The sequence below is a fragment of the Macadamia integrifolia genome, chromosome 10 (genome assembly GCF_013358625.1).
Source record: "Macadamia integrifolia cultivar HAES 741 chromosome 10, SCU_Mint_v3, whole genome shotgun sequence".
Lineage (NCBI taxonomy): Eukaryota > Viridiplantae > Streptophyta > Magnoliopsida > Proteales > Proteaceae > Macadamia > Macadamia integrifolia.
Genome location: NC_056566.1, coordinates 16,009,116 through 16,032,916, shown reverse-complemented (window position 1 = coordinate 16,032,916; position 23,801 = coordinate 16,009,116). Strand labels below are relative to the sequence as shown.

The 23,801-nt window shown below is 37.7% G+C and overlaps 2 protein-coding genes across 6 annotated transcripts in view; both read right to left on the bottom strand.

The window, feature by feature from the left end:
• Positions 1–1,020: 1,020 nt before the first annotated feature.
• On the bottom strand, positions 1,021–20,401 carry LOC122092061. 5 transcript variants are annotated; one of them, XR_006144081.1, is made up of 14 exons: positions 20,134–20,400; positions 19,800–19,862; positions 19,620–19,706; positions 14,288–14,386; positions 13,683–13,778; positions 13,425–13,490; positions 13,233–13,323; positions 12,523–12,590; positions 12,354–12,419; positions 11,541–11,591; positions 10,018–10,082; positions 8,008–8,089; positions 2,039–2,151; positions 1,021–1,306 (listed from the first exon to the last, which is right to left on the bottom strand). XR_006144081.1 is itself a non-coding variant. In XM_042662370.1 (13 exons), the coding sequence occupies exons 1-12, from the start codon at positions 20,344–20,346 to the stop codon at positions 8,035–8,037; spliced, it is 1,020 nt and encodes a 339-aa protein (XP_042518304.1). In that variant the 5' UTR covers positions 20,347–20,400; the 3' UTR covers positions 1,021–1,306; positions 8,008–8,034. The 5 variants fall into 5 exon arrangements, 2 of the variants coding, with proteins under 2 accessions (XP_042518304.1, XP_042518305.1); XR_006144083.1 differs by lacking the exon at positions 10,018–10,082 and having other exon boundaries at positions 20,134–20,401; XR_006144082.1 differs by lacking the exon at positions 11,541–11,591 and having other exon boundaries at positions 20,134–20,401.
• Positions 20,402–22,078: 1,677 nt separating this feature from the next.
• The window catches only part of LOC122091475 (calpain-type cysteine protease DEK1-like), a 52,201-nt gene continuing 50,478 nt past the window's right edge, over positions 22,079–23,801 (bottom strand). The window contains exon 32 of the mRNA XM_042661448.1: positions 22,079–22,581. The gene's annotated coding sequence lies outside the window, so the exon portion shown is untranslated. The remainder of the gene's footprint in view (positions 22,582–23,801) is intronic.

The following is a 23,801-nucleotide window of genomic DNA, read 5'->3' as shown; positions in this document are numbered from 1 at the left end:
ATAATGATTATAAACCCCCCCCCCCCACAAGCCACCCCTATGGATAATGGGCATGTCAAGACTTAAACCCACAACCAACCGACTCGAACCATGATGGGTAAGGCATTTTCACTACTAAGCGACCAACCCCATTAGTCCGACTATACCAATCAATCCATATTAATCAGGTATGTATCACGATCAGTACCAATACGAATCTTCTTATCTAATATCGATTCTTAAACCCTAGTCTACAACTACAACTAACTCCACTGTCACCACACACAGGTAAAAACAGTGTCACCCGCCCCCGCCCTCCTATCCACGGTTAAACTAGTGGAATTGGTCAAAGGAATTGGCCTCTATAGATTCCGATTTCCATTCAGCCGGAATATGTCAAAATCTGACAAAATTGGCCTGAACCTTCGAAATAAATTGATTTTTTTTTATCGAAAATCAGGTCCTGCCTATTCTGATCTTCCTAAAACCAATGGACAGAATAAAGAAAAAAGGGCTTCCACAAACTTTCTTTTTGAAACAGACCCTTCCCTCTACTTTTACCTAACCGAGATAGGAACTGAAAGAGAATGGGCGAGTCCCTGAAGACTGCTGCTAATCATTCCAAACCAGAACCTGAAGTTAATTCTCCCATGCTGCATATGGTTTCTTTCCCTTTTTAACTATATCAATCAGCCAATGCTCCCTCACTCTAACGGGTAGTTATGCTGCAGTTTCGGTCTTCAGAGGGTAGAGGGTAGAGCCTAGGGAGTTTTCAGTCTTCCATGGTATTGGAGTTCATGGCTTCAGCAGTCAATAGCTCCAGGTGTAGCACAACTGCACAAGTGGGGTTTGCAGCTTGAATTGTTATCTAGACATCATCAATCTGCTTGAATAGCCATCCTATAGAAGTGAGCAACCTCAACAATCTGCGCAGTTTATAGCTATCCTACAGAATTGAATAACATAATGCTACATGCCATCAATCTGTACCAGACACCAACCAAAATTGCATTTACTAGGCAGGAGGATAACAGTCAATTCTAGTACACTACTCAAATTTTGTGATCTTTATTCAAATATTATGTCCCGACCCAAATAACAACGCTATATCAGTCAAATATAATTTCTCTTCTGACATAAGACTCTCTTTACACTTCAGTTCACAGTAAATAAGCAAATTCCTCAGTAAAAGGAGAAAACAATAACTAATGGTCGCCAAGTTTCTGACATGAACCAGAAGCACTTGATTTCCTCCATTTCACTTAGTGGCACCAGATATTCATAACTGTTGATATACCAGAAACATTATACAAGAATACACTCGATCCTGCAAGGCCAAGTTGTAAGGTTAGAAAACAGTGGGTATTAATTTCTCATAGGCTAATATTGTGTCTGTAATTGTCTTGAGTGTCCGGAAAAGATGATAGGGGTAACATATTGAACCAAACCATCTTCAAGGAATCCTAACATATCTTGTAACTGTTGGAATATATGTAATAGGGGTACTTTAGGAACTGTTTATGTTAAGTTGTCCTAATGTGTATTTCTCTTATTTTCTTTATTTCTCTTTCTCCTCCCTTAGGGAGGAATATGTAATTCCCTAAAAGTATTGATTGAAGTTAATATAGGTGAGATGTGCAATCAGCCCACTCACATTTTACTCTCACTTCCTCTTCTCCTTCCCTCATCTTCTCTCCTTCCTTCCTCTCTTCCATCTTCTTCCCTCATCTCTAACCTTAGTACTTCTTATTTCTAACTGTAACTCCCACACAAAATCATCAAACACAATCAACTGGTACACCACTAGATGGGGGAAGGTCCGGGACTGGTCTCTTGTAAGAAGCTACTAGGTCTAACCGTAATATTGATAGCGGAAGAAAGATTTTATCTTTTAGGTGCTAATGGAAAATAGTTAATGGCCTTTAAATTATAACGTAATGCATTTAATTGATCAGAAGTGTGTGCTTTTTCTAACTTCAAACCAAGAGGTTTAAAATTTATGGAGAAATTTGAATTCTAAATTTATGAGCTAGCCACATCATGTCTACAGAATTCTTACCAATGCTTCGCAACATCTATCTAAGATGATCAATGGAAGCTATCTGCCTTTCCCTATAATAAACCACTGCAAAGTGATAAATCTGGCTTCTGTTCCATATACTTGAGCTGAGACTGTCAAACAAAGAAAAGTATCACCGGGCCAAGGTCGAACATGTCATGGATATAGTCAAGGTCTTGTAAATATATATATATATATATATATATTTCATGCATAAATACATTGTCATCATTATTTGCAATTTCACTCAAAATTTTCATTGGATTCAGTAGGGCACAAAATCAAAGACCCCCCTTTGTGCATAAAAACTCATCAGGGTGCAAAAATCAGGTGCCTATGAGCACTGAAAACACACATATTTTTGTTGCCATCTCGAAATGTTTTGATTGGAATCTCTGAATTTTTAGTCTTTCGAATCAAGATGATCTAAATTTTACAAACATTGTAAATTACAGAACTACTGCCAAAACAATATCATTTTGACTGACAGATGCTCAGTATAATTTATCTAAGGCACTCATCATGCTCTCTTAGTTTCTCTGCCTCAAAGTTCTTAAAAACTCTCTTTTACTATATAAGAGTAATATGGTTGCATCAGATCAGAGTCGAAGGTTTTTAAAGATAAAAACTCCACAACTCTTTGTGAAAACGGCTCAACATAAGATACGTGGCAATTGCATGAATACTACTAAATATTCATACAAGATAACAAACCACCCCCATGCCCCACCCCCCCACCGAAAAAAAAAAAAAAATTAAATAATAATAATAATAAAATAAGCAAAGAACAAAATGTGTACATGGTTCAGATGTGGTGGACTAATTTTGTATCTAGAAAGAGGGGAAACCCTTTTGTTTGGTCATCAAATTCGCTTGCATATATTACCTTCTCATGTCATAGGATATATAATTCATGAGTAGCCCGCCAAAGGAACCAATCCATTTGCTTGAAATTTTCTTATGAAATTAGTTTTTCAATTTGTCTAAAATTATGAAAATTATTAGGTTTCAACATATTACATCCTTTTTTTTTTTCCCGACAAAAACAATGCAGACAGCTTATAATGTGAATTCTGTATATACTATGCATTCTGTACATAGTATAATTCATTTATTAGATATTTAATACATATATTACAAACTAGAGGGACAACACAAAGAAATGCAATTTTTCTTATTCCCTCACATATGAATCATTGTATGCCAAATCTTTAATATTTCTAGCATTTTAATATGTTATGAATATTACAAAAGATCATATATGCTTTGCAAAATAAAATCACTACAAAGTATTATATTAGGCCATTGTAGGTCTAAGTCTACACTGTGGCGATAATTAATATTTTCACTTAAATATTAAATGAAATTTGTACAAATATGTGACTTTTGGAATTTTTTAAAATTTCCTTCATAACTATATACAACAATTAAAAATACAGTTGATTGTGTAGTAGGAAAATACAAGAGATTAACATTGGGAATTCAAGTTCTTGTTCTGTTCTTGGAATCGAGTATTTGACTCCTGATTATTGCTCTATATCACTTTTGGATTGAGTAAATTTTCTTTACTCATGATATTTCATTATCTCTGTTTGAATATATTGCTTTGTCAGTGTAGTAGATGTAGGGTGTTTATATTACATAGAAGGATCTACCGATGCAGATTAATAACCAAAATAGGCTTGTTTTATTAGGAATAAGCCTAGGGTTGGGTTGTATATGTGTTGGGCCTTCAATCCATGTGGTTTGGAATGCATTGGGCCACTTTTATGGGTCTAAAAGAGAGGCTCTAAGATTGAGTACGGGATTGCTAGTTAGTTTTCCTTTTTATTAGTTTCCCTTTTAGGTTCGCTTGATGGGGTTTATTTATTTTCTAATTTCAGCACTATTTAGTTACCAAATTCAGTACTTAGTTAGCTTCTAATTTCAGTACTTGTAATTCCTAAATCTATTTCCAGTTTTAGTAACTAGAAGAGTTTCTATTTTCTTTAGTTTCCTATTTCAATTTTTGGAAACTAGAGTTAGTTTCTATTCTTGTAACCCCATCATTATTATAAATAAAGGAGAGCTCTCATTAGTAGAGAGACGATTTGATTTTGAAAAAAAGAACTTGTTGCTGATTTCTGCCATGCATCTACTGGATTTTCTCTGTCTTTTCACAGAACAGGGGGCTGGTGTTTGATCCGGTCGACACTCTGCGGCGAGATCTTCGGGCCCGTTTGATAACGCTTCTGCTGTTTCTGTTTCAAGAAACAGCAGAAACAGAAATTGCTGTTTCTAGAAACAGAAACAGGTAAGAAGGGTGTTTGATAATTCTTGTTTTTGGAAACAGAAACGGGTAAGAAGGTGTTTGATAAATTCTATTTCTGGGAACATTTCTGACAGAATATGATGTTTATAAGAAATTTTAATGAAAATAATTCCAATTTTGTTACTTTCTTCAGAAACTCATGACCCTTCATTTTAATCATACATACAACTACCAATTTCCTTATCTCGAACTTATATCATAATTTTACGAAACAAGAAATGTCAACCAATAATAGTAGATTAAAATGAAAATATTCCCATGTTTATGCCATATGTCTTACAAGTTCCCAATAGTCTAGGTAGTGGAGGGCTGGTCACCTTTGTTGCTAGAGATGGTGATGGAGATATTTCATCTTCCATGATATGGGAACTCTCTCTCTCTCTCTCTCTACCACAAAAATTGTAAAATTCTAGAAATCAAATCAACAGAGAGAGGTTTTTCCTTGAAAGGAAACGTCTACAAGCATTCTGATTTGGGTTAATTTTCTAGGAGACGGCCATTAAAGCTATAAAAAATGCTGCTGAGAAGCTCTTCTATCCCTATTCTTGGGTCCCTGCTCTGCTCCTCCAAGACCCCAAACAGGGATTTTGAGAATAGCTCCAGTAACAACAACAACAACAACAACAAACACACATCCAGCTCTGATAATACTCTGAAGAAAATCTCGTTCTCTCATGGTGGGTGCCCTCATTTCAGTGCCTTCTCCTGCAACTCATCTCCAATTTCACACACTGTTGTGACCTTCTCTGACTTCGAACATGAACCCAATTGTACCAGCTCAAGAGGCTTTTGAAAGGGCCTGATCCGATGGCAACTTAGAAGGACTTGCTACTGCCTCCTGCGATTTAGACGATTACACAACGAAGCAACTGAGCAGAGCTTCACGAAGGCCAAGTATGTCTTTTTTGGAAACAATCCCAAGCTTCTCTGTTTACAGTTCAAGAGAGGGGTCTGAAGAAGAAGAAGATATGGTTCAGAGAGATGGTTTACTTGGGAGGACTGTCACGATTGGAGACTTCATCGCGGCTGCGGCGGGAGGTGGTGAAGTCTCTTTTGAGAAGAACAATAACATGGGTTTGATTGAGAAGAACAATAACAGAGAGAGACAGAGAGGCTGTGCGACAAAGAACAGCTGGTTGCATTGAGGTCTTTCAGAGCAGGAAAGGGAGAAAGGCTACCGATTTAATCCCTAATTCCATACGTGCCTAAATCGAACAAACATTCAAGCATAAAAACCATCAAAATCCATGCCTAAAATACCCTAAAATCGAACAAGATCGCATCACACCGAAGCCTAAAATCGAGAGAGAGAGAGAGAGAGAGAGTCACCTTACCTTCGTGCACAGAGGAACCTCGACCTCGACCTCGACCTCGCTCTCGCTCTCGCTCTCGCTCTCGCTGGAACAATAGTAAACCTCGCCAACAGCAAATCAAAGATGATGAAGGAAGTGGGAGATCGTTGCCGTTGCCGCTACACTCGTCGTAGCAGTTGTACTAGCCGTTGTCGCCGTCTCCGTGGCCGCTGCAAGCTTTGGGTTTCAGTTTCAGACAATGGGAAAGGTGTAACTCGTCGGGTACGCAGGAGAAGCACCTCCTCTTCAACGGTTGAAGAGGAAGGGGGGTGTCGATCTTCGAATGAAGCTCCCCTTTTTTCATAGATTTTTAAGTAAAAGTGTCGGTCGATCGTGGAATTGTGCCCCTTTTTTGTTTCGAGAAACAAGCGAAACAAGTAAAACTTGTTTCGTCATTCATGTTTCTTGAAGCATAAATTGTTATAAATTTCAATTTATGTTTCAAGAAACAAGTGGAACACAACACTTTTATCAAACGGTATTTATGCCGTTTCTGTGTTTCTGAGAACAAGAAAACACAGAAACACGTTTCTGGTTACGTTATCAAACGGGCCCTTCATATTTTCTGGTTTTCTTATTGTTTCTAATCTCATTCATCCAGTCAGGTAAGTGCTCTAATCTATCTGCAGAATTTCTGGGTTAAGATTCTCTGTTTTATCTACTGTCGGCCTAGCTGTTGTGGAAGTTCTGGCTATTCGATGGCCTTATAATTTTGGTCGAAGTTTAGTCTCACCCAGAAGGGGACTGGATCCAATTCTTGGGTCAATCAAACCATTGGTTCAGCTGATGTGTGGATTGTTCTTCAGGTCGGATGTGTGGATTGTTCTTCAGGTCGGCCAGACCTGAAGAACAGTCCACATCAGCTGAACCAGTGGTTTGATTGACCCAAGAATTGGATCCAGTCCCCTTCTGGGTGAGACTAAACTTCGACCAAAATTATAAGGCCATCGGATAGCCAGAACTTCCACAACAGCTAGGCCGACAGTAGATAAAATAGAGAATCTTAACCCAGAAATTCTGCAGACAGATTAAAGCACTTACCTGACTGGCTGAATGAAACTAGAAACAATAAGAAAACCAGAAAATATGAAGATCCACTCAGACTTCTCGACGCAGAGTGTCGACCGGATCAAACACCAGCCCCTTGTTCTGTGATCAGACACGCAGAAAATCCAGTAGATGCATGGCAGTGACCAGCAGCAAGTTCTTTTTTTCAAAACAAATCGTCTCTCTACTAATGAGAGCTCTCCTTTATTTATAATAATGATGGGGTTACAAGAATAGAAACTAACTCTAGTTTCCAAAAACTGAAATAGGAAAGTAAAGAAAATAGAAACTCTTCTAGTTACTAAAACTGGAAATAGAAACTAGGAATTACAAGTACTGAAATTTGAAGCTAACTAAGTACTGAATTTGGAAAACTAAATAATGCTGAAATTAGAAACTAAATAAACCCCATCAAGCCAACCTAAAAGGGAAACTAACTAGCAATCTCGTACTCAATCTTAGAACCCCTCTTTTAGACCCATAAAAGTGGCTCAATACACTCCAAACCACATGGATTGAAGGCCCAACACATATACAACCCAACCCTAGGCTTATTCCTAATAAAACAAGCTATTTTGGCTATTAATCTGCATCATCTACCATGTCTAAATCTGTGGGACAGGGCATCAAATAAGTTTCAAAATTACGAAGTCATTTTTATTGTTTATTTACACTTAAAAATAACAACAGAAAGTATCAGAGAATAATCCCAATGCATCACTTCCATCATTCCCATAAAAATCACTTTCAAGTAATGAAATAATATTTTGGTTTTGACAAGACCGAAGTAACCCTAAACTTAGAAATTTTGGTTTGTTGACCACCATCTGTGCCGAAATGTACCCATGATACTCCAATCAATCAAATATGACTAGGGCATGCCTGTTAAGTATCTTGGATATACGGTGAGCTTTTATTTCCAATGTTCTAGCACCGCATGTGATTCACAACTTACATGTTCAAATCAGTAAGTTCTGAGAATGCAAAATTAGATTTGGTCATAGGCTTGCTGGACACATCAGTGAACCTCAATCACAATGTTTCCATCATAAGATGATAAGTAAATGAGTAAATCAGAAATGAGGATGTAAATAGGATTCCATTGCTTAGATTACTAAGAAGCTAAGATGAAAGATAAAGACAAAATATAAGAAAGATTGCAACCAACAAGATCACAGTCAAAACAAGTGAGTGAAAAAAAGAAAAGAAAAGAAAAGAAAAAGCAGCCCCAAATGCATGATGAAGTAATGAATGCATACCTTTTTACAGTTCACCTTTTTGATCAATTAATTTGAGGCTTTAGCAGCTTGAAGCATTTCCACAATGAGAATCTTTACATCCCTACAAGAACCAGAATGATACAGTTACGAACAGATCGAAATCAGATCAGACTGGACAGTCAGCCATAACTGTTGACCAGTCACAATTACCACTCCAGTAGCTGTCAAAATTGACTTGGTTAAAGACCATCAGAACTATATCGGACCATCAAACACAGGGGATCAGAGTTGAGACACTATATTTTGCTTATGTTTGGTGATTACTGGCTTGTTCTTGTCCAGTGAAAAAGCCCAAGTGAAAATGGAAATTAGTATCCTCCCAAGCATCAACAAGTTGCATGAAGGCATGCCCAAGAAAGTGGAAGATAGTAATCAAGCAAAGTTCTAAAGCTTGGATGACAAGTGGCATTAATTGTCAAAGCCATAATTAAGATCAAGTCTCTTCATTCAATAAGACCATGGTCACAAGTGGTATGAAGTTGAAAGCCAAAATGAAGACTCAAAACCTCACTTTAGTAAAACAATAGCGGAATGTGCCTCAAAACTTCAATGGCAAGAGAAAACTACAAGAACTGTTCTACCTTAGCATATTGAAGAATTAGGAATTAGATTCTTATTTGTGTATCATTGTAATAATTCCAAAGTGTTGTATGTGATTCTCATGATAGCTCTTAGACCCACAGGACTTGGTCAAATAAGTCCCCAAACATGAATAAATAGTTTAACCTTAGTTGGGAGACTTTATCTAATCATAGGGAAACAAATTTGGACTTGAATTAGTATATAAGACTAGGCATGATGACCAACATTGTGGAGGTACAATTGACCAAATCACAAAGTTTCTGGCCGAGGGTTTTTGCGTGCTGAAATTTCCTGAGAAGGCCTAAAATGGGTTGTTAGTCTCTTCATCGGAAGAATTTGGTTGTAAGGTTGGTTAGTACAGACAACTGTGCCTAAGAAGGCTACTAGGGTTTGAGTGTGAGCCCGAGAAAACAATTGTGAGGGGTTTTGATCACTACTTTGAAAGTGATCGATAGTGGAAGTCCAAGTCGATCACTAGCGGATGTAGGAAAGTGTGTCGAACCACTTTAAACACTATTATGTCAAATCCTTTATCTCTTCCCCCTTCCTTCTCATTATTGCTCCTCACAGACTTTTATTTACAACCGCTTGATTATTCATTGATTAGGTAGCGTTAAGATTTTAATTGGTCTTTTGAATCCACCATGCCCAATTCACTCCCTCTTGGGTTGCCCAACGGTCCAACAATCAGACTAGCTGATAATACACAGTAAATTAGCAATCAGTTTCAAAATGAAACAGAAAAAATTTAACAAATCTTCAACAAATCAAAGTAATCTGACCTTTTATCCCAAAAGTCCACAACCCCTGGCGTTAAAAAATGGCCTATGTAATATAACTGCTATCTTTTGAGGGTCAGATTGATGAACTAGATAGTATATTGTCAAAGCATTAACTAGCCAATATAGCCCGACTTCCAGCTTATTTTCAAAAACATTAGCTGTAAGTTGAAAGAATGCTGTCACTGTTCCATATAACATAACAGAAATGAGGATGTGAAAGATACATACCTCCCTATTTGTCAATTCCCATGATAAACAAGCAAGGATATTCGATTTACACACACAACTAAACATAAACATCAAACAAAAAAGTATCCAATACTCTCCTAAAAAAAGGTTTTACCCCGACCACATGTACATAGAATAGAAAGAATTCTACATGTGATGCATTTAACTAGCAGCCAGGAAGTTCCAACGGCCATGGTTAAAATAATTTCCTCTATCTCCAAGGACTATATAAATCTATAAAGGTGCGATAAGAAGGTATCGAGTGATATACTATAGCTCACAAGTCAGTTTTGATTTTAACAGAGCAATTTGGATAGCAGATAAGAATGACTAAAGATCAAATGACTTTTCTCAGCTAGTAAAACCCTCCCCATTCAGAAGAGATAAGATGACTCACTTTCTATCCTCTGCACATCTAGGAAAAGGTATTCGAAGCTTGAAGGTATTCCCCTGATAACCAGCCTAAGGAAAACGAAAATGGCAAAACAAAACAAAAGATGAATTTCCTACACAGTACTAAGAAAAGTAAACGGAGATGGCTAAAGAAAATCACAAACAAGTACCTGTACCAAAGGCCATAATAATACAAGTGCAATTTAGAAAGAATTCAAAAGCATATCTAATCTGAGTTGATTCTCAAAAATACCTAACCCCCCCCCCTTTATTTTGTGACCCTCATGTTGTTAAGTTATATGATAGGATCAATAAATGAAAATGATTCACAAGATATATGATTTAATTAGATGGCTTGGATATGGATCCATTATGGTGCGACATAACTTACTTTAACCTAATAATGCATGTGAATTCATGATATTAGAAAGAAACTCATAAATTTGAAGAAAATTATCATTTCCGTTTCTCCAAAACACAAATGACTTGTACATAGCCTTTATTTCAAAAGGAAAATGAAAGAAAAAGTGATATCATATTATAAGCCCAATTCAGCCTAGCTGACTTAAACACGTCACGCTGTCATCTCTAGGTGCTTCTTGTTGTACTACTATTTTTATGGTTCTTAGAAAACCACTATTCGTAAAGGGAGCAAAGATTTGATACGATTCACGACCAAATCTCCACCATTTTGCATCTTCTATCACTACAGTTTAAACCAAATAATATGTTGAACAATAGTGATCTGGACACACAAAATTGATGAAGGGGTGCATCCCATGGTATTGGGAATGTTAAGCATGTGTTTAGAAGATCAAAGTAGATAAACAGTGGTGAAATCATTGACTATATGGACCCAAAACGGATAAATTGGTTTAACTTCAACCATCTTATGTGAAGTTCAATACTTCATGTTTTCCTCAAGAGTTAACCATTGTTGCTGTGTTTTGATATATTTGTTGTGGCACTTACTTAACAGCTTGAGATTTTAGGATAAGCGGTAGTAACATGGTATCAGAGCCAAATGGTTGGGTGTTTGATCCCTGGTAAGTGCAAGGGGTTTGTGTTATGGTTTCACACTTTGGATGTGCCTCCTTTGTACCACATGATGGTGTCAATCGTAGAGCTCTGTGTGTGTGTGTGTGTGGGGGGGGGGGGGGGGCCTGCACACGTGGGGGATGATATTGTGTGTTGATATACATTATTGTGGTCTGCCCTTAACAGCTCAAGCTTTTAGGATAAGCGGTTGAAACAGACATTTTTTTATACAAATTAATATTAACAACCATGACTATCTAATCAAGAATATTTCATGTCCATATAATCACTAAACTGTGACCCATTTAATGGTGGATCTCAATTATCTTAACGTATGCCCGCCCCAAACAAAGATCTAGGATCATGCTGGCACAAAAACCTGAGAATTTTCCCATGTTCAAAATGCAAAAACACCAAGCAAGAGAGAGAAAATACATAATATTATTAGGGGATAAACAAAGGGATCCACATGGTATAGGCCAAGAATACCTTAACATTGAAACCAAGACTGTCCAAATCCAATATGTAAGCATAGTCAACCTGACATTGGGAAAAAATGACTTCACTAAGTTCATCAAAGCTATTGCTATAATTATAAAGCTGTCCCTCTGTTCAACTATATATCACCTTTGGGTCAACAAATCCCAATAGCCATTGCTTTTTTAATATTAGTTCAACCCACAAAGAGTATATATTAGAGTGAATCAGGAGCCCTCTCAGCTGTGCAAGGTCTTTGTTTATTTTTGTCATAGATTTCCTAAGATCTTTCTTGAGGACTCTCCTTTGTAAAAAGAATTCCTCTTATCATGGGGTAGTAGAGTCTCTCCCCTTCCCCAAATTCTGTAACTGAGAGCTGTTTGTTTAGGTAATAAATGGATAGGTTCCTTCAAAAGGACCAAGGGGAGGGTTTGGAGTGTTAAACCTGTCATTCAGTCATCATGAAAAGCTTGTCAAGGCAGTGGATCACACCATCAAATCAGTCCTGCTTCAATTCACGAAAATTCTAGTGTCGCATAGGCATGATCTGAGGGCTTACTAAGCTGAAAGTCTACGTCAGGAAGCTAGCCAGGAAAGAAGAGGGGGGGGGGGGGGGGGAGGGGCGGGGGAAGTCAACATGGTACTTTGTAAGATTGTCTCAAGTCTAAGTAGGCATGATCTGAGGACAGAGCAGCTATCTGTCCAAATTGCATACTTCCACAAATGCTATGATTTTTTAGCCCACTTCCTAGCAGCCTCCAGTGACTTTCTGTATCTTATCCCTAAATATACGTTATTATTAAGCCCCCTAAACACCCAGATCACCTGAACTGCTGTTGAGTGTTGCACAATAGCCTTCATATCTTCAGCATGATCTTTATTCATGTGTGACTGCCAACACAGATTGGAAATTAGACGAGAATAGACAAGAACAGATGAAATATAAAATAAGAAGAGGTGGAAGTATAGCAGAGAGCCCCTAGTTCAATAATACCGCAACAGGATTGGAAAACTGAGCTATTGGATCAAGTTTTGCGGCTTTGTAATCCTCTTTGCCAAATTCTGTAACAGATGAAACACATAACGTCAAGAGAAAAGACAACAGTGATATTGGGGATGAACTTGTATTAGGCATGTAAGAATGACTTTCTGTGTAATATGTCTTTTGATGCACAAAAATGGACATGGTTGAGAAGCAGCAGGAATGGTAGTGGAAGAGTACTTTCCATGGCTGCAGACTGCAGTCAGGACAGAAAGGAATAAATGTGGAAGTATCATTGAACATTTTTAGGTGTCATTCCATTTTTGTTTTTAAATTAAATATGGGATATAAAAAGGGTATTCTCTTTATAGTACTCCAGTATTCCCTGTGTTTATCGCATTGTACAAATCCAGTGCACAAATTAATAAGTTAAACACTAATTGATCTTTTTCAATGATAAAATGCAGAAGGTGTATTTAAAACCCTAAAATAGGGTGATGAAAGAGTGACATGCTTGGGTATCAAAATATTATTGTTTGGTCAATCATGTTGAACAATAGATGGAACATACAGGGACTGTGTTGTGAAAATATTTACAGGTAGGTTCAGTTGAAACCAAAGATACGGAGGAGATATTAGGAATGCATTAAATTACAGCATAAATCAAAACCCTAACAGAGGAGATATTAGGAATGTATAAAATTTTTAAACCTTGCTCATACCTCCCGACCCCAACAGAGCAGTTGCAACACCAGACACATATCGGACAATTTTTGGTTCAATGCGCAAAAAGTGGAAGTCTCCAAAATCAACCTTCAAATTGTGAAAACTTTATATATCAGCCCACCAAAAGCAACAAAAGAAGCCAATGCTAAGGGATGAAAATAGAATCTTAGAGAAGATGAAGAAATCACCCAGAATGCATTGGGATGCCTTTTCAAGTATGCAGCACGCACAGCATCCCTATCTTGTTCAGTAACCTACAGGGAGACCAATATTAAAAAATGGTAATTGAAACTTTGAACCCTAAATGTCTGAAATATTTAAAGGCAAAAATCTATAGTTCGTCTCCAAGGACAATGCATCTACCAAGTGGAAAAAAATTAAACAGATCTTATCAACCAAATGATCATCATTTAAATATGTGAAACCCCAGAGAAAAAGGAACCTACAGCTGTAACATCACCATGTAAGGTGATCACTAAATCAGTTCTGTCCCCAGGATCCCTTGCTACAAGCAGTGAGCATTTAGGATTAGCCAACAGATCCTGCATGTGCCAGTTAAGTTTCAGACAACTAATAGAGCCTTCAGGAAACAACAAAACATCAAACAAAATAATTTAAATTAAGGAAGGAAGTATGGATTATAAGGAGTTATTCTTTTGTTATTTAGGCTCCATATGTTTCTGAGTAAAATCCATGTAAAAGGAAAATTATCCGGTAAATCAGTACAAAATAGGAGGATTGTGCAAACAAATGGAGTCCTAAGAAATTCAATGGGTACCACAGCAAGTGAATAAACCTATGACCAAGAAGAATATGTAGGCTTAGACAGTCATACATTTGACCCCATATGAACAGGCCCCACCTGAAATACTCCAAGGAAAAACATATTCAAAAAGATAGCAGGGATACATTTAGTAGTGTGTTCTACTCCCTCCGTGATGCACTTCACATTTTGGGCAAGTCTGAAAAATTAGATGCCCTCATTCAAGTATTTCTCCAAACTAAAGGCAAAGGTGAGGAAGTTCCAAGTCTATGAAATCCCAATACAAACCTTTGTATGAACTGCTAGGCTGCTGATTGCTAATATTGGAAACCCCTCTTGATCACATGCAAAATCGACCATGGACCCTGAAGGATATCCCTCATATTTCTGCAAATGAAAAGGATGCAGGTATAAGTCAATCCTGAATTGATATAATTTTCCAAAAAAAAAAAAAAACCTTTACCAGAGCCCCTCTACCATTGCAAGGTTTTCTTTTTAGGGAGAAAGTTAATAGCGAGGAAACTCATCATTATGTGTGCGAAGGTTTTGCCAACAGAAATCAGAGCATTTATTTCATATTTTCTAATTAATTTACATATTACTTTTTTTTTTCTTGAGTAATAAATGGCTCTAATGGATGTCTCCTAAGAGACAAGATAAAAGCTGTCGTAACCCGGCAGTCACTGAGAGGGGGGTTGAATCAGTGAGTCCAATTCCGATCCCTAAAAACCTGTCTGATGTCTGGCTAAGAAAAACCTGATATAACTGTCCCTGTTTGCACACAGTCGTATGCACACTCAGCCTCTCATAGGCACTTCCAAGTGTGCACACCCATTCCACATTCCACGCACTTCAATATAAAATGCAAACAACAAGCACCCACAACACAGGGTTTTTACGAGGTTCGACAATTTGCCTACATCCCCGGAGTAGTGCCTGTAAAGGTTTCGTACCTACTCAATACACTACTTTTGACTGCACCCACACCCAATTTTCTCAAGCCGAAGCTGAGATGGCACTCGCAGTGCCGGTACAATGTGTAGCACCCACTACACGGGAGCACCCACTCCCAATGCTTAGCACCCACTAAGCACTCAATAAAGAATACAATTAAAATGGACTTATATCAATGCCCTACAGTCAAGCTCTGCCTAGCATATACATCCACAACTAGCTAGCATGCTTACAGTTCATCCATAACGAACCTAACATGTATACATTCATCCACAACTAACCCTAACATACATACATGCATATAATATAAATCAAAGGTTAGAGAATCTCACAACCGATTGCCTAGGATGACTGGAAACTTGTACTGACAAGTTTGGTGCTTACACCTTCTCTCTCCTTGGCTTCTTGTCTTCAAAGCAAACACATCCTTGCTTTCTTCTCTTCCTCCTTGGCTTTGAGTTAATGTATCATTAACACACCTCAATCACCTCTTTTACCTCCTTTAATGGCCTAAGAACATTTATCATCAAGTATTCATGTTCATTCAATGACCAACAAAGAGGGGGAAGCTTCTCCTGCCAAAACCGTAGCCTTCTTTCACTCAAAACTCATTTTTCTTGCTTCCATGGTGTAGGGCTTGAAAAAACGAAGAAGCCGCAACTTGGTTCACCCAAATCCGAGTTAAAATGAGGGAGATATGACCATTTGAAGTTGGAGCAATGAGATAGCCTGAAATGGAATCTTCGTAGGAGTGGCGTATGCTACACCAACGGCGCACGCAACAGGGGAGCAAATCTGGCCATAGATCTCATCAAGGGGAATCTCTTAATCTAGACCGCCCGATTAAAATAACGAATAGTAAATTTCAACCACAAGATTTGAATAAGATAGTCAACTAATGACGTCAGCGGTCAACATGCAATTTTTGTTGTCGATCTTTGATTGTTTGCTTTTCCGGATTTTAAGGGAGCTTGTCTCCCACTCACAAATGTAAAAGGCTTATCGACCGTTGGATCTGAATCCTCTATGATGGCTTTAATCAGATCTCATGAGATCCTTAAGATCGGAATCTTTTTTTATACCTTCTATGCATGCGCGAAACACCACAACATACCTTGATAAGGTGTAGCACCAGTGCACCAAGGATTATGCATCTAACCAATCAAATCCTACGCGCAAGCATCTATCTCGTCCATGTCAGCACAAAATCTCAGAAACCTTTGGATGGGCATCAAGCCTACGTGGTCGAATCTGGACCATCCATTTCACTTCCCTTTACTCCTCTTTATTGCAATCAAGCCCCTGCCTCCATATATTTCAGTGCTTAAAGACCCCCTGCAACTCAGACCTTCAGAATCTTGAAATTACACAAAATCCCTTCAAATTTCAAAAATAAATTCCAAAAATCCACCCAACACCGAGAGCAACTGATGGATTATCGGTTTGGATTTTCGAACCGACTTTACGGAAACACTTATAACTTTTTCATACGATATCCGATCGAGATGAAACAAAGTGCGTTGGAACCGTAACTGGACGCTCTACGACTTTCCAGAAGATTCAATCATCTGACTCATCCATGTAAAAAGACCAAAATGCCCCTAGACCTTTCCAATGACGTATCTTTCTCATACGGAATCGGAACACAATGAAATCAGAACCATTGGAAAGATTGGATTTTTTTCGTATTGTTACATAGAGAACACTTCCTTTAAAAAATTCATCTTCAATACCGAAACTACCCTCGACTGCCACAAATGCCGTAACTTCTTCATACGGTATCAGAATGCGACAAAATTAGATGCACTGGACTAGATAAATTACAATCTATATTTTTTATGAAGAAACAATCTTTCAAAAATGTCATTTTCACTGCTGAAAATGTCCCCGATCGTAAATAAGCCAATTTTGCCAGTTTTGACGCAGAAACCCGCACCACATACTAAGGATGTATCAAACCATTCCATGCATACCAAGTAGTTCTGTTATCTCATCAGTGACACTAGACACTGTCATGTCATCATTTTCATCCACGTCACCCAAACTGGCTACATCATCATCGCCACGTGGCCAAGTTGCCAACAAGGACAACCATAAAACAACAAAAGCATGCATATGCAACCCCTAAAATTGAACTCAAATCTATATCTGACGGAAAATTTTCAGATAACAAATAAAATAAAAAATAAAACAAAACCCACATGGATCACAGAAGTGCCTTGAAGTCTAAGACGGTTCAAAACTGAATTGATTCAACATCATTAAAAGGATAATTGCAACTAATAGTTCGTATCTTGAGTCCTCGGCCATGTGTTGATGGTGTTTTCTTCCATATTGAGTGATGTCAAACAATTGTCATTTTCAAATGTTTAGAGTTTCCACCTCAAACAGTATTTTTTTTTTTTTTTTTTTTTTTTTTTTTTTGTGGTGAAAAATTAAATATAAAAAGATAAGAAAATTAAGTTACAAGGCTAAGATGCCACCAAGAGGACCTAGGCCCCAAACCAATAACGAGAAAAAAAAAATCAACCCAAGTAAAAGACATCAAATTTTCAACTCAAATGAGCAAAGAAAATAAAGGGCAAAGCGAATACAATGACTCCTCTCCCTATGCATAGCAGAGATTCGAGAGTCTTCCCAATAACGCTCTTCCTCAATTTCCTCCTTAGTATGATTCAACTCAAGATCTTCCACTTAAGAGGGATCAACTAAGGAGGTTGCATGCCAATCCAAAATATGAAGAAATGAATTTCCCTCATCTGACTCCACACCAAACGGAGTTATCATCCACATTTTTGCAATCCAAGTCTCAACATCATCTGGTTGGACCAACTTATCAATCACAGAGGTTTCATTTTCGGGATTACAATACTCCAAAGATTCATTTTGCCCATGGAGAGGGGGCTGGGAAGAGGGTGAACACTATTTTTGTTTCTTTCTCTTGAGTTTAACACCATGAGAAGACAACAAATCTTCGATCCATTCTTCAGCCTTGTCTTCCATATCTGAATAAGACACCATAGCGGCCTCATTTTCCTCCATATCACTAAATTAGTTTACTGACCAAACCGACTGGATAGGCCAAATCCAGTCATGTACACAACATGGTGTACATCAAACTACCTACTGCCTGAGCATAACGTACATTCAACTTTTCTTGTCCTTCTTGAGGACATTGACTTTTTGACAAAGTCTTTCCCAATATAATTGGAGTTGTTGAGAGATTGCAATTCTGCATCCCAAATCTTTTCAACACTGAGTTCAAGTATTTTTCCTGACTCAAACACAATCTTCATTGTGTTCTATCTCTACTGATTTGAATTCCTAGAATATAGGATGCTTCCACCATATCCTTCATTTCAAATATGTTACTGAGTTCAGGTTTAGTAGCTTCGTTTAGCATATCCAAGTCATTTCCAGCTAACAGTATGTCATCAACATACAAGGAGAGGATAATAAAATTACTCCCACTCTTCAAAATATATACACAATTGCCCAACTTGTTTGCCACAAATGCTAACTTAAAGACCGTTTTGTGGAATACTAGGTACCACTGACGTAAGGATTGTTTTAATCCGTACAAAGACTTTTTAATTCTACATACTTTATCTATGTGAACCATCTTGTCATACAATTGACACAGATGTGGAAGAAATAGTCGATCCCGTAATCTATAGCGAAACGATGAAATCGCGAGAATCAGGTGAATGGTGGAATGCTCGCTTACTGTTGGATAAAGGAGAAAAAGAGAATGGGTAGCTCCGTCCTCTCTCATGTTATAAGCCTTTCCATCACTTCTCCTCGCTTCCTCTCTAAAATGTCTAGTGGTCGACTACAGAGAAACTACTTGGGAAGATTGGGCCGAATACATCGCCATCGAGTCCCAGATGGTTACTTTGATAGTTCTCGATGCTACTGCACTGTTGTTTCTGTTTCCCAATCCAATGCATCGGATATACCTTCGAACCCTGTGATGGAACCGAATCAACCTTGGCGGCTTGGCGGTGGATCGTGCATACGCACTCTAAAGGTAAATCACTATTACTCATTGGAAGGAAAATATTTTGAAGCAAAATAGACTGCATATAAAATTTCCCAACTTAAAGGCCTTTGGTATTTTTATACACTATCTTACCAAAGGCGGTAGAGAGGAGCTGGTGACAATTAGAAAAGTTATTGCCATCATTCCATGATCAACTTTCAGATCATAGAGCTTTCTTTGTGTATTAATATTAAGTCATCCTATACAATGGCCACATGGCTGGATATTCTGAGCTAATGATTCATCCAAAACCATCTTTGTTAACACACAGAAGGCAATCTTCTCTCTGGTGAATTACCTTAGATCACTCTTATGTATATTGATACTAGCTATTAATATTTCCATCACCCTTTTGAGAATGAGATAGAATGAAAAGAAAAAAGGTAAAAACCTTTGCTCCTCATCGTGAAGTTCATGTAAACAGATTCGAAAATATTACATAGCTCATACAATCGTACCCAAAAACCAGGCTACTCTTGGGTGGGAAGCTACTCTCATAAGTCATAACCATGATTAAAACAAGAAGAAAGAGACTCACCAAAAGAAAAAAAGGAACTTCCTTTTCTTCAAATTAGATTGGCCGAGACTAACTAAGCTGAATTCATAACGATATGTACTGAATACCTGAGAAAAAGTAGACAGCATACCCCGGGCACTGCGATCAAGAACTGTCCGAACTTCTTCAATTGGTGGGAGTCGAGCAGCCGCTTCCTGTGACAAAATCACGTACACTTCAGATTGAAAGAAAACGCATTTTAACGGATATTCAATATCGGTTCCAAATAAGTAAAAGCTAGAAGTTACCTGATGAGCTTGAATCAATTTGTATATGTTGTCATCACTGCTCACATCTCCAGACGAAACAGTCTAAATGAAGAAACAAGAGAAGGATTGAAAAATGAAAAAGAAAAAAGAAAAAAGGAACAAGTTATCACACATCAAAGACACGGTTCTAAAGTGGGAAAATATCGGTGTTCAATTTCAAACGCGGCATTTCATTTTTAGAATCCAATTCTTCAGCCAATATCTCCGGACTTTTGTAGTAATCAGATAATTTCCAGTACCTAAACTTATAGGGAATGATATGAAGCGAAAGGAACGGATAAGAGAAATAAATGAAATTAATGGAAGCATTTACCTGAGTAGGAGGGGTAGTTGCAGAAGCCATTGCCAGAGGACGACGTGGAGGAGAATAATTAGAAGAGTAGTAATAGTAGGGTTTTGAATGGCGAAAGAGAAGAAGAGGTGTATCTCTATGGAGTATCTTAATCTTAAAGGCATTAACGCATAAGAGCGGACATTGCGACCAGCGATGACGAAGAAAGGAGGGTGTCACTCCGACCAAACTCATCCTCCCCGCCGTTTTCTACTTTCCACCGCTTTGATTTCGCATCCCTTTATTTTGTCACGGGAAATATATTACCCAGCCGTCAGTGTGGAGATCCTTTTCTACGCCAATCACATCGCTTCCCCCTTTTGTGTGTATCTCTTTTCTTACACCAATCAGGGTGCAAGAGACCGACTACTAGAGGATCTCTTACCCTACACCAATTAAGGTACGAGAAACAATTTCAACTAACCTCACCCCCATGAAATGCAAAACGATATATCTGTCAAGCGCAAGAACAAAGCTCCCCCATAGAAAACACTTCCCGTTTTTTATTTTTCAGGTTGTAGGGGATGTTTCAATGATGTTGCTTTGATTTCTTCTTTTATCTCCTCTTACATCCTTTTACTTTCTTTTGGTACTTCTTTTTATTCTTATGCCTCTTGGCTACTACTATCGTAGACCTAATCAAATCTATGTAACGACCCCATTAAGTTGAGATAAGGTGATGATGTTATTATTGTTTGTATAATAAACAAATGATGTGATCTAGGCACAAACACAAACACAAACAACACCTGCACTACTTTTTCCTCACCTTCTCCATACTATTCATGTCAGATTAACCCGCAAGCCTAAAAGGCTCCCATGGCAGAAAATTGCAAGTCTTCGAACAAAAGAGGCAGAATCCATCATTGACTGCTAAGAGGTTCCTGGCTGAAAATCACCCTTCTCCAATCTACACGCGAAGTGGGAAGCACATTTCAATACAAAAGCACCTGACTCGCATTGGTGAATATTCGCAAAGCAGCTTATCTTGTCAATTGGAAAGTAGTTAATCTCCCTTCGAATAACTGGAAATAACGAGACATAAAAAAGACAGGTCTGTCCACTTAGGAGATTGGAGACAAAAGTTTAAAAGACAAACTGTCAGGGAACTCCCAATACCCTTAACAGTTCAACCTTCGAAATCTCAGTGCTGCCCGTGGTGTTGATCGCAATCAACCACCACGTGTGTCGTCAAATTAGTCTCTAAAGTAGAAGTATCACAAATGTCATTAAAATAATCATTAGATTCTATTCGTAGGCACTTCTGCTTGTCCTAAACAAACCAAGTTGGGAATATATTCTAGGTCTAGAATGCATTCTTAAACTCGGTTCTTTATTTTTCCGTTTCAGAATGTGTTCTTATACCCAGAACCTATTCCAAGAATGCATAATACAGAACCTAAGAAATGTTACCAGGAAGAAAAAAACCTCCTCCAACTGGAACAGAACAGAGCCTAATAGCACTGCTCATTCCTTCAGCTTCACTTGCGCTATAATCATGTAAACCTGACATCCATCTTGTTCAAAGAGCCAAACCAAGCATGCAAGAAAGAGTCGGATAAGATGATAAATACCTGACTGAGAAGACAAGTTCACCCTTGAATTTTGGCTCTCAAAAGACAGCCTATCTCAAGTAACCAAACATAGAATCTACTTTATCAGTTTTCTAGTTCCATAATAATTTAACTAGCTAATCCCTGATTTCCTTCAGCAATCCTTATTGAATTTGTTAAATGAGCCCAGGCAAAACGTACGACATCTCTGAACCTATTAATGAAGCCAATTTAATCTCATCTCCAGGTATCTTGGAACTACATTATTATTTGAATAATCAGCTGAAAAAAAAAAATTATTATTTAAGACTAATGCTTTTTAAAAAGGAGACCTCCCAGGAATTAAAAAAAAAAAAAAAAAAAAGAGAAGAGGGTTAGAATTGAAGGGGTATTCTATTACGAAGGGGGGGGGGTTTAAAAAGGGATTGTTATACACACCCTCAATTCTTTACATGGGTATTTGAAAAATTGCAGCTAAAACCCTGGTTTACCATTTTTAGCTGCTTGCCTTGCTTACTCCCCTTGATCAACCTACCCCTCTCTCTGTGACTTTACATGGTTGTTTCACTTTTGCCAATAACTGTAATACACTGCTATTTACAGATTCACCCGAAAACCTTCCTGGATGCTTGCACAGGTAAAGAATATTTCAGGCATGCCAGGCTGAAAACGCCTCCGAATCTATTGGAATTCCATTTTCTTTCTTAACCAAATAGATCCAACTTGCATGATTAGAAGCAACTCACCAAGACTTCCTTCTTCCCTCGCACATCATTCATGAAGCAAGGACCATACACGGAATGAGCCACCCGACATTGGAAATGCTATCCCATAGGCCATCGTTGCAGCTGATATCAGAACCAAACTCCCATCAGACCTGCCAACAGAAATCAAGGGAAACCTTAGAATTACACAGCATGTTCTAGCCAACCCTACCAAACATTTGAAGCATTAACAAGAAATTTGTCTTAATAGGGAAGACCAAACCTCAGAGCAATCAATTTAGCAAAGCTTTACACCTACCTGTACCTCTAAGAATGACTAGAACATAAACCAAATAACTTGTACACAGGGATAAGCTAACAACCAGAAACAATAAAAAAAATATGAGAGCCACAACAGCTATCAACAGCAAAACCAAGAGTATTTTGGTTTAGTAACAGACATTGTCTAAACAATCTCAGCTTTTTATCATGCAATAAAATGGAAATGCTCCATAGAACAGTAAAATCTGACTGGACAAGCTCCCTAGAGTCCCCCACATTACCACCAAAGTATGTTTCTTCATGTGGATAACAAGCTTCATTAAGATCTTAATTGCTGACAATTTGATGGCTTTCTTCATGTGAACAGCACGCTTCAGTAAGATCTTAACTGCTGACCATTTGATTATTTTGATTGAAAACAACTGATTTCCAAATATCAACTTCACAATTAAGGCCGGCAATGAATCACAAGGTCATCTATTCCTTCCATAAGCATAGGTTTCGCCTTAATTGCCAATAAAAGCATTCTGCACTTCGATAAAACTAATCATTGAAAACTTGAGCTTTAGGGCCTGTTTAGTTGAAGTGGTGAGAATACCAATTACTATTTTATTAATTTATTAGTTTTTTTTTTTTTAATAAATTTTTTCTTTTAATTAATATTTTTCAAATTTCATAAAAAAATATAGTATTATTATTATACATATATATTTTTTAACATAATTTTTATCATTTTTTTTTCACTCAAGAAGTTTGACTCCTCCAATTTTGTTTTCTTTGTTTTCATTTTCGATACTTATATTGAATTTGAATGTCTCACAACCCCAAGGATTGGGGTTCTAGTGGAATAGAACAAACTACGTTGAGCCAAGAGCATCATTATTCCTTTAGAAAGTCGTGGATATAAGAATCCACAATCGATCATATCCTTCAAGTCACACATTGTTTTCTACGACATCGTTTCAAATGAAGTTTTACCATAACATTCCTCTAACTTGAAACCAGCATGGAATTGATTCATTGAACACAAATGATGATATTGTACTTCCATTGATCAAGAATTTCGGTTTTTTGGAAGTATCATGATCAACCAATAAGAAGGGTTTCAATT

What these genes read in the sequence shown, in the direction of transcription:
- LOC122092061 (XM_042662370.1), bottom strand. Translation starts at nt 20,346, where the DNA reads ATGAGTTTGGTCGGAGTGACACCCTCCTTTCTTCGTCATCGCTGGTCG. An exon ending in AATTGATTCAAGCTCATCAG is followed by an intron (nt 19,707 to 19,799) that starts GTAACTTCTAGC and finishes ATTTTGTCACAG; the next exon opens with GAAGCGGCTGCTCGACTCCC. An exon ending in AACACTCAACAGCAGTTCAG is followed by an intron (nt 11,592 to 12,353) that starts GTGATCTGGGTG and finishes TCCCAATGTCAG; the next exon opens with GTTGACTATGCTTACATATT.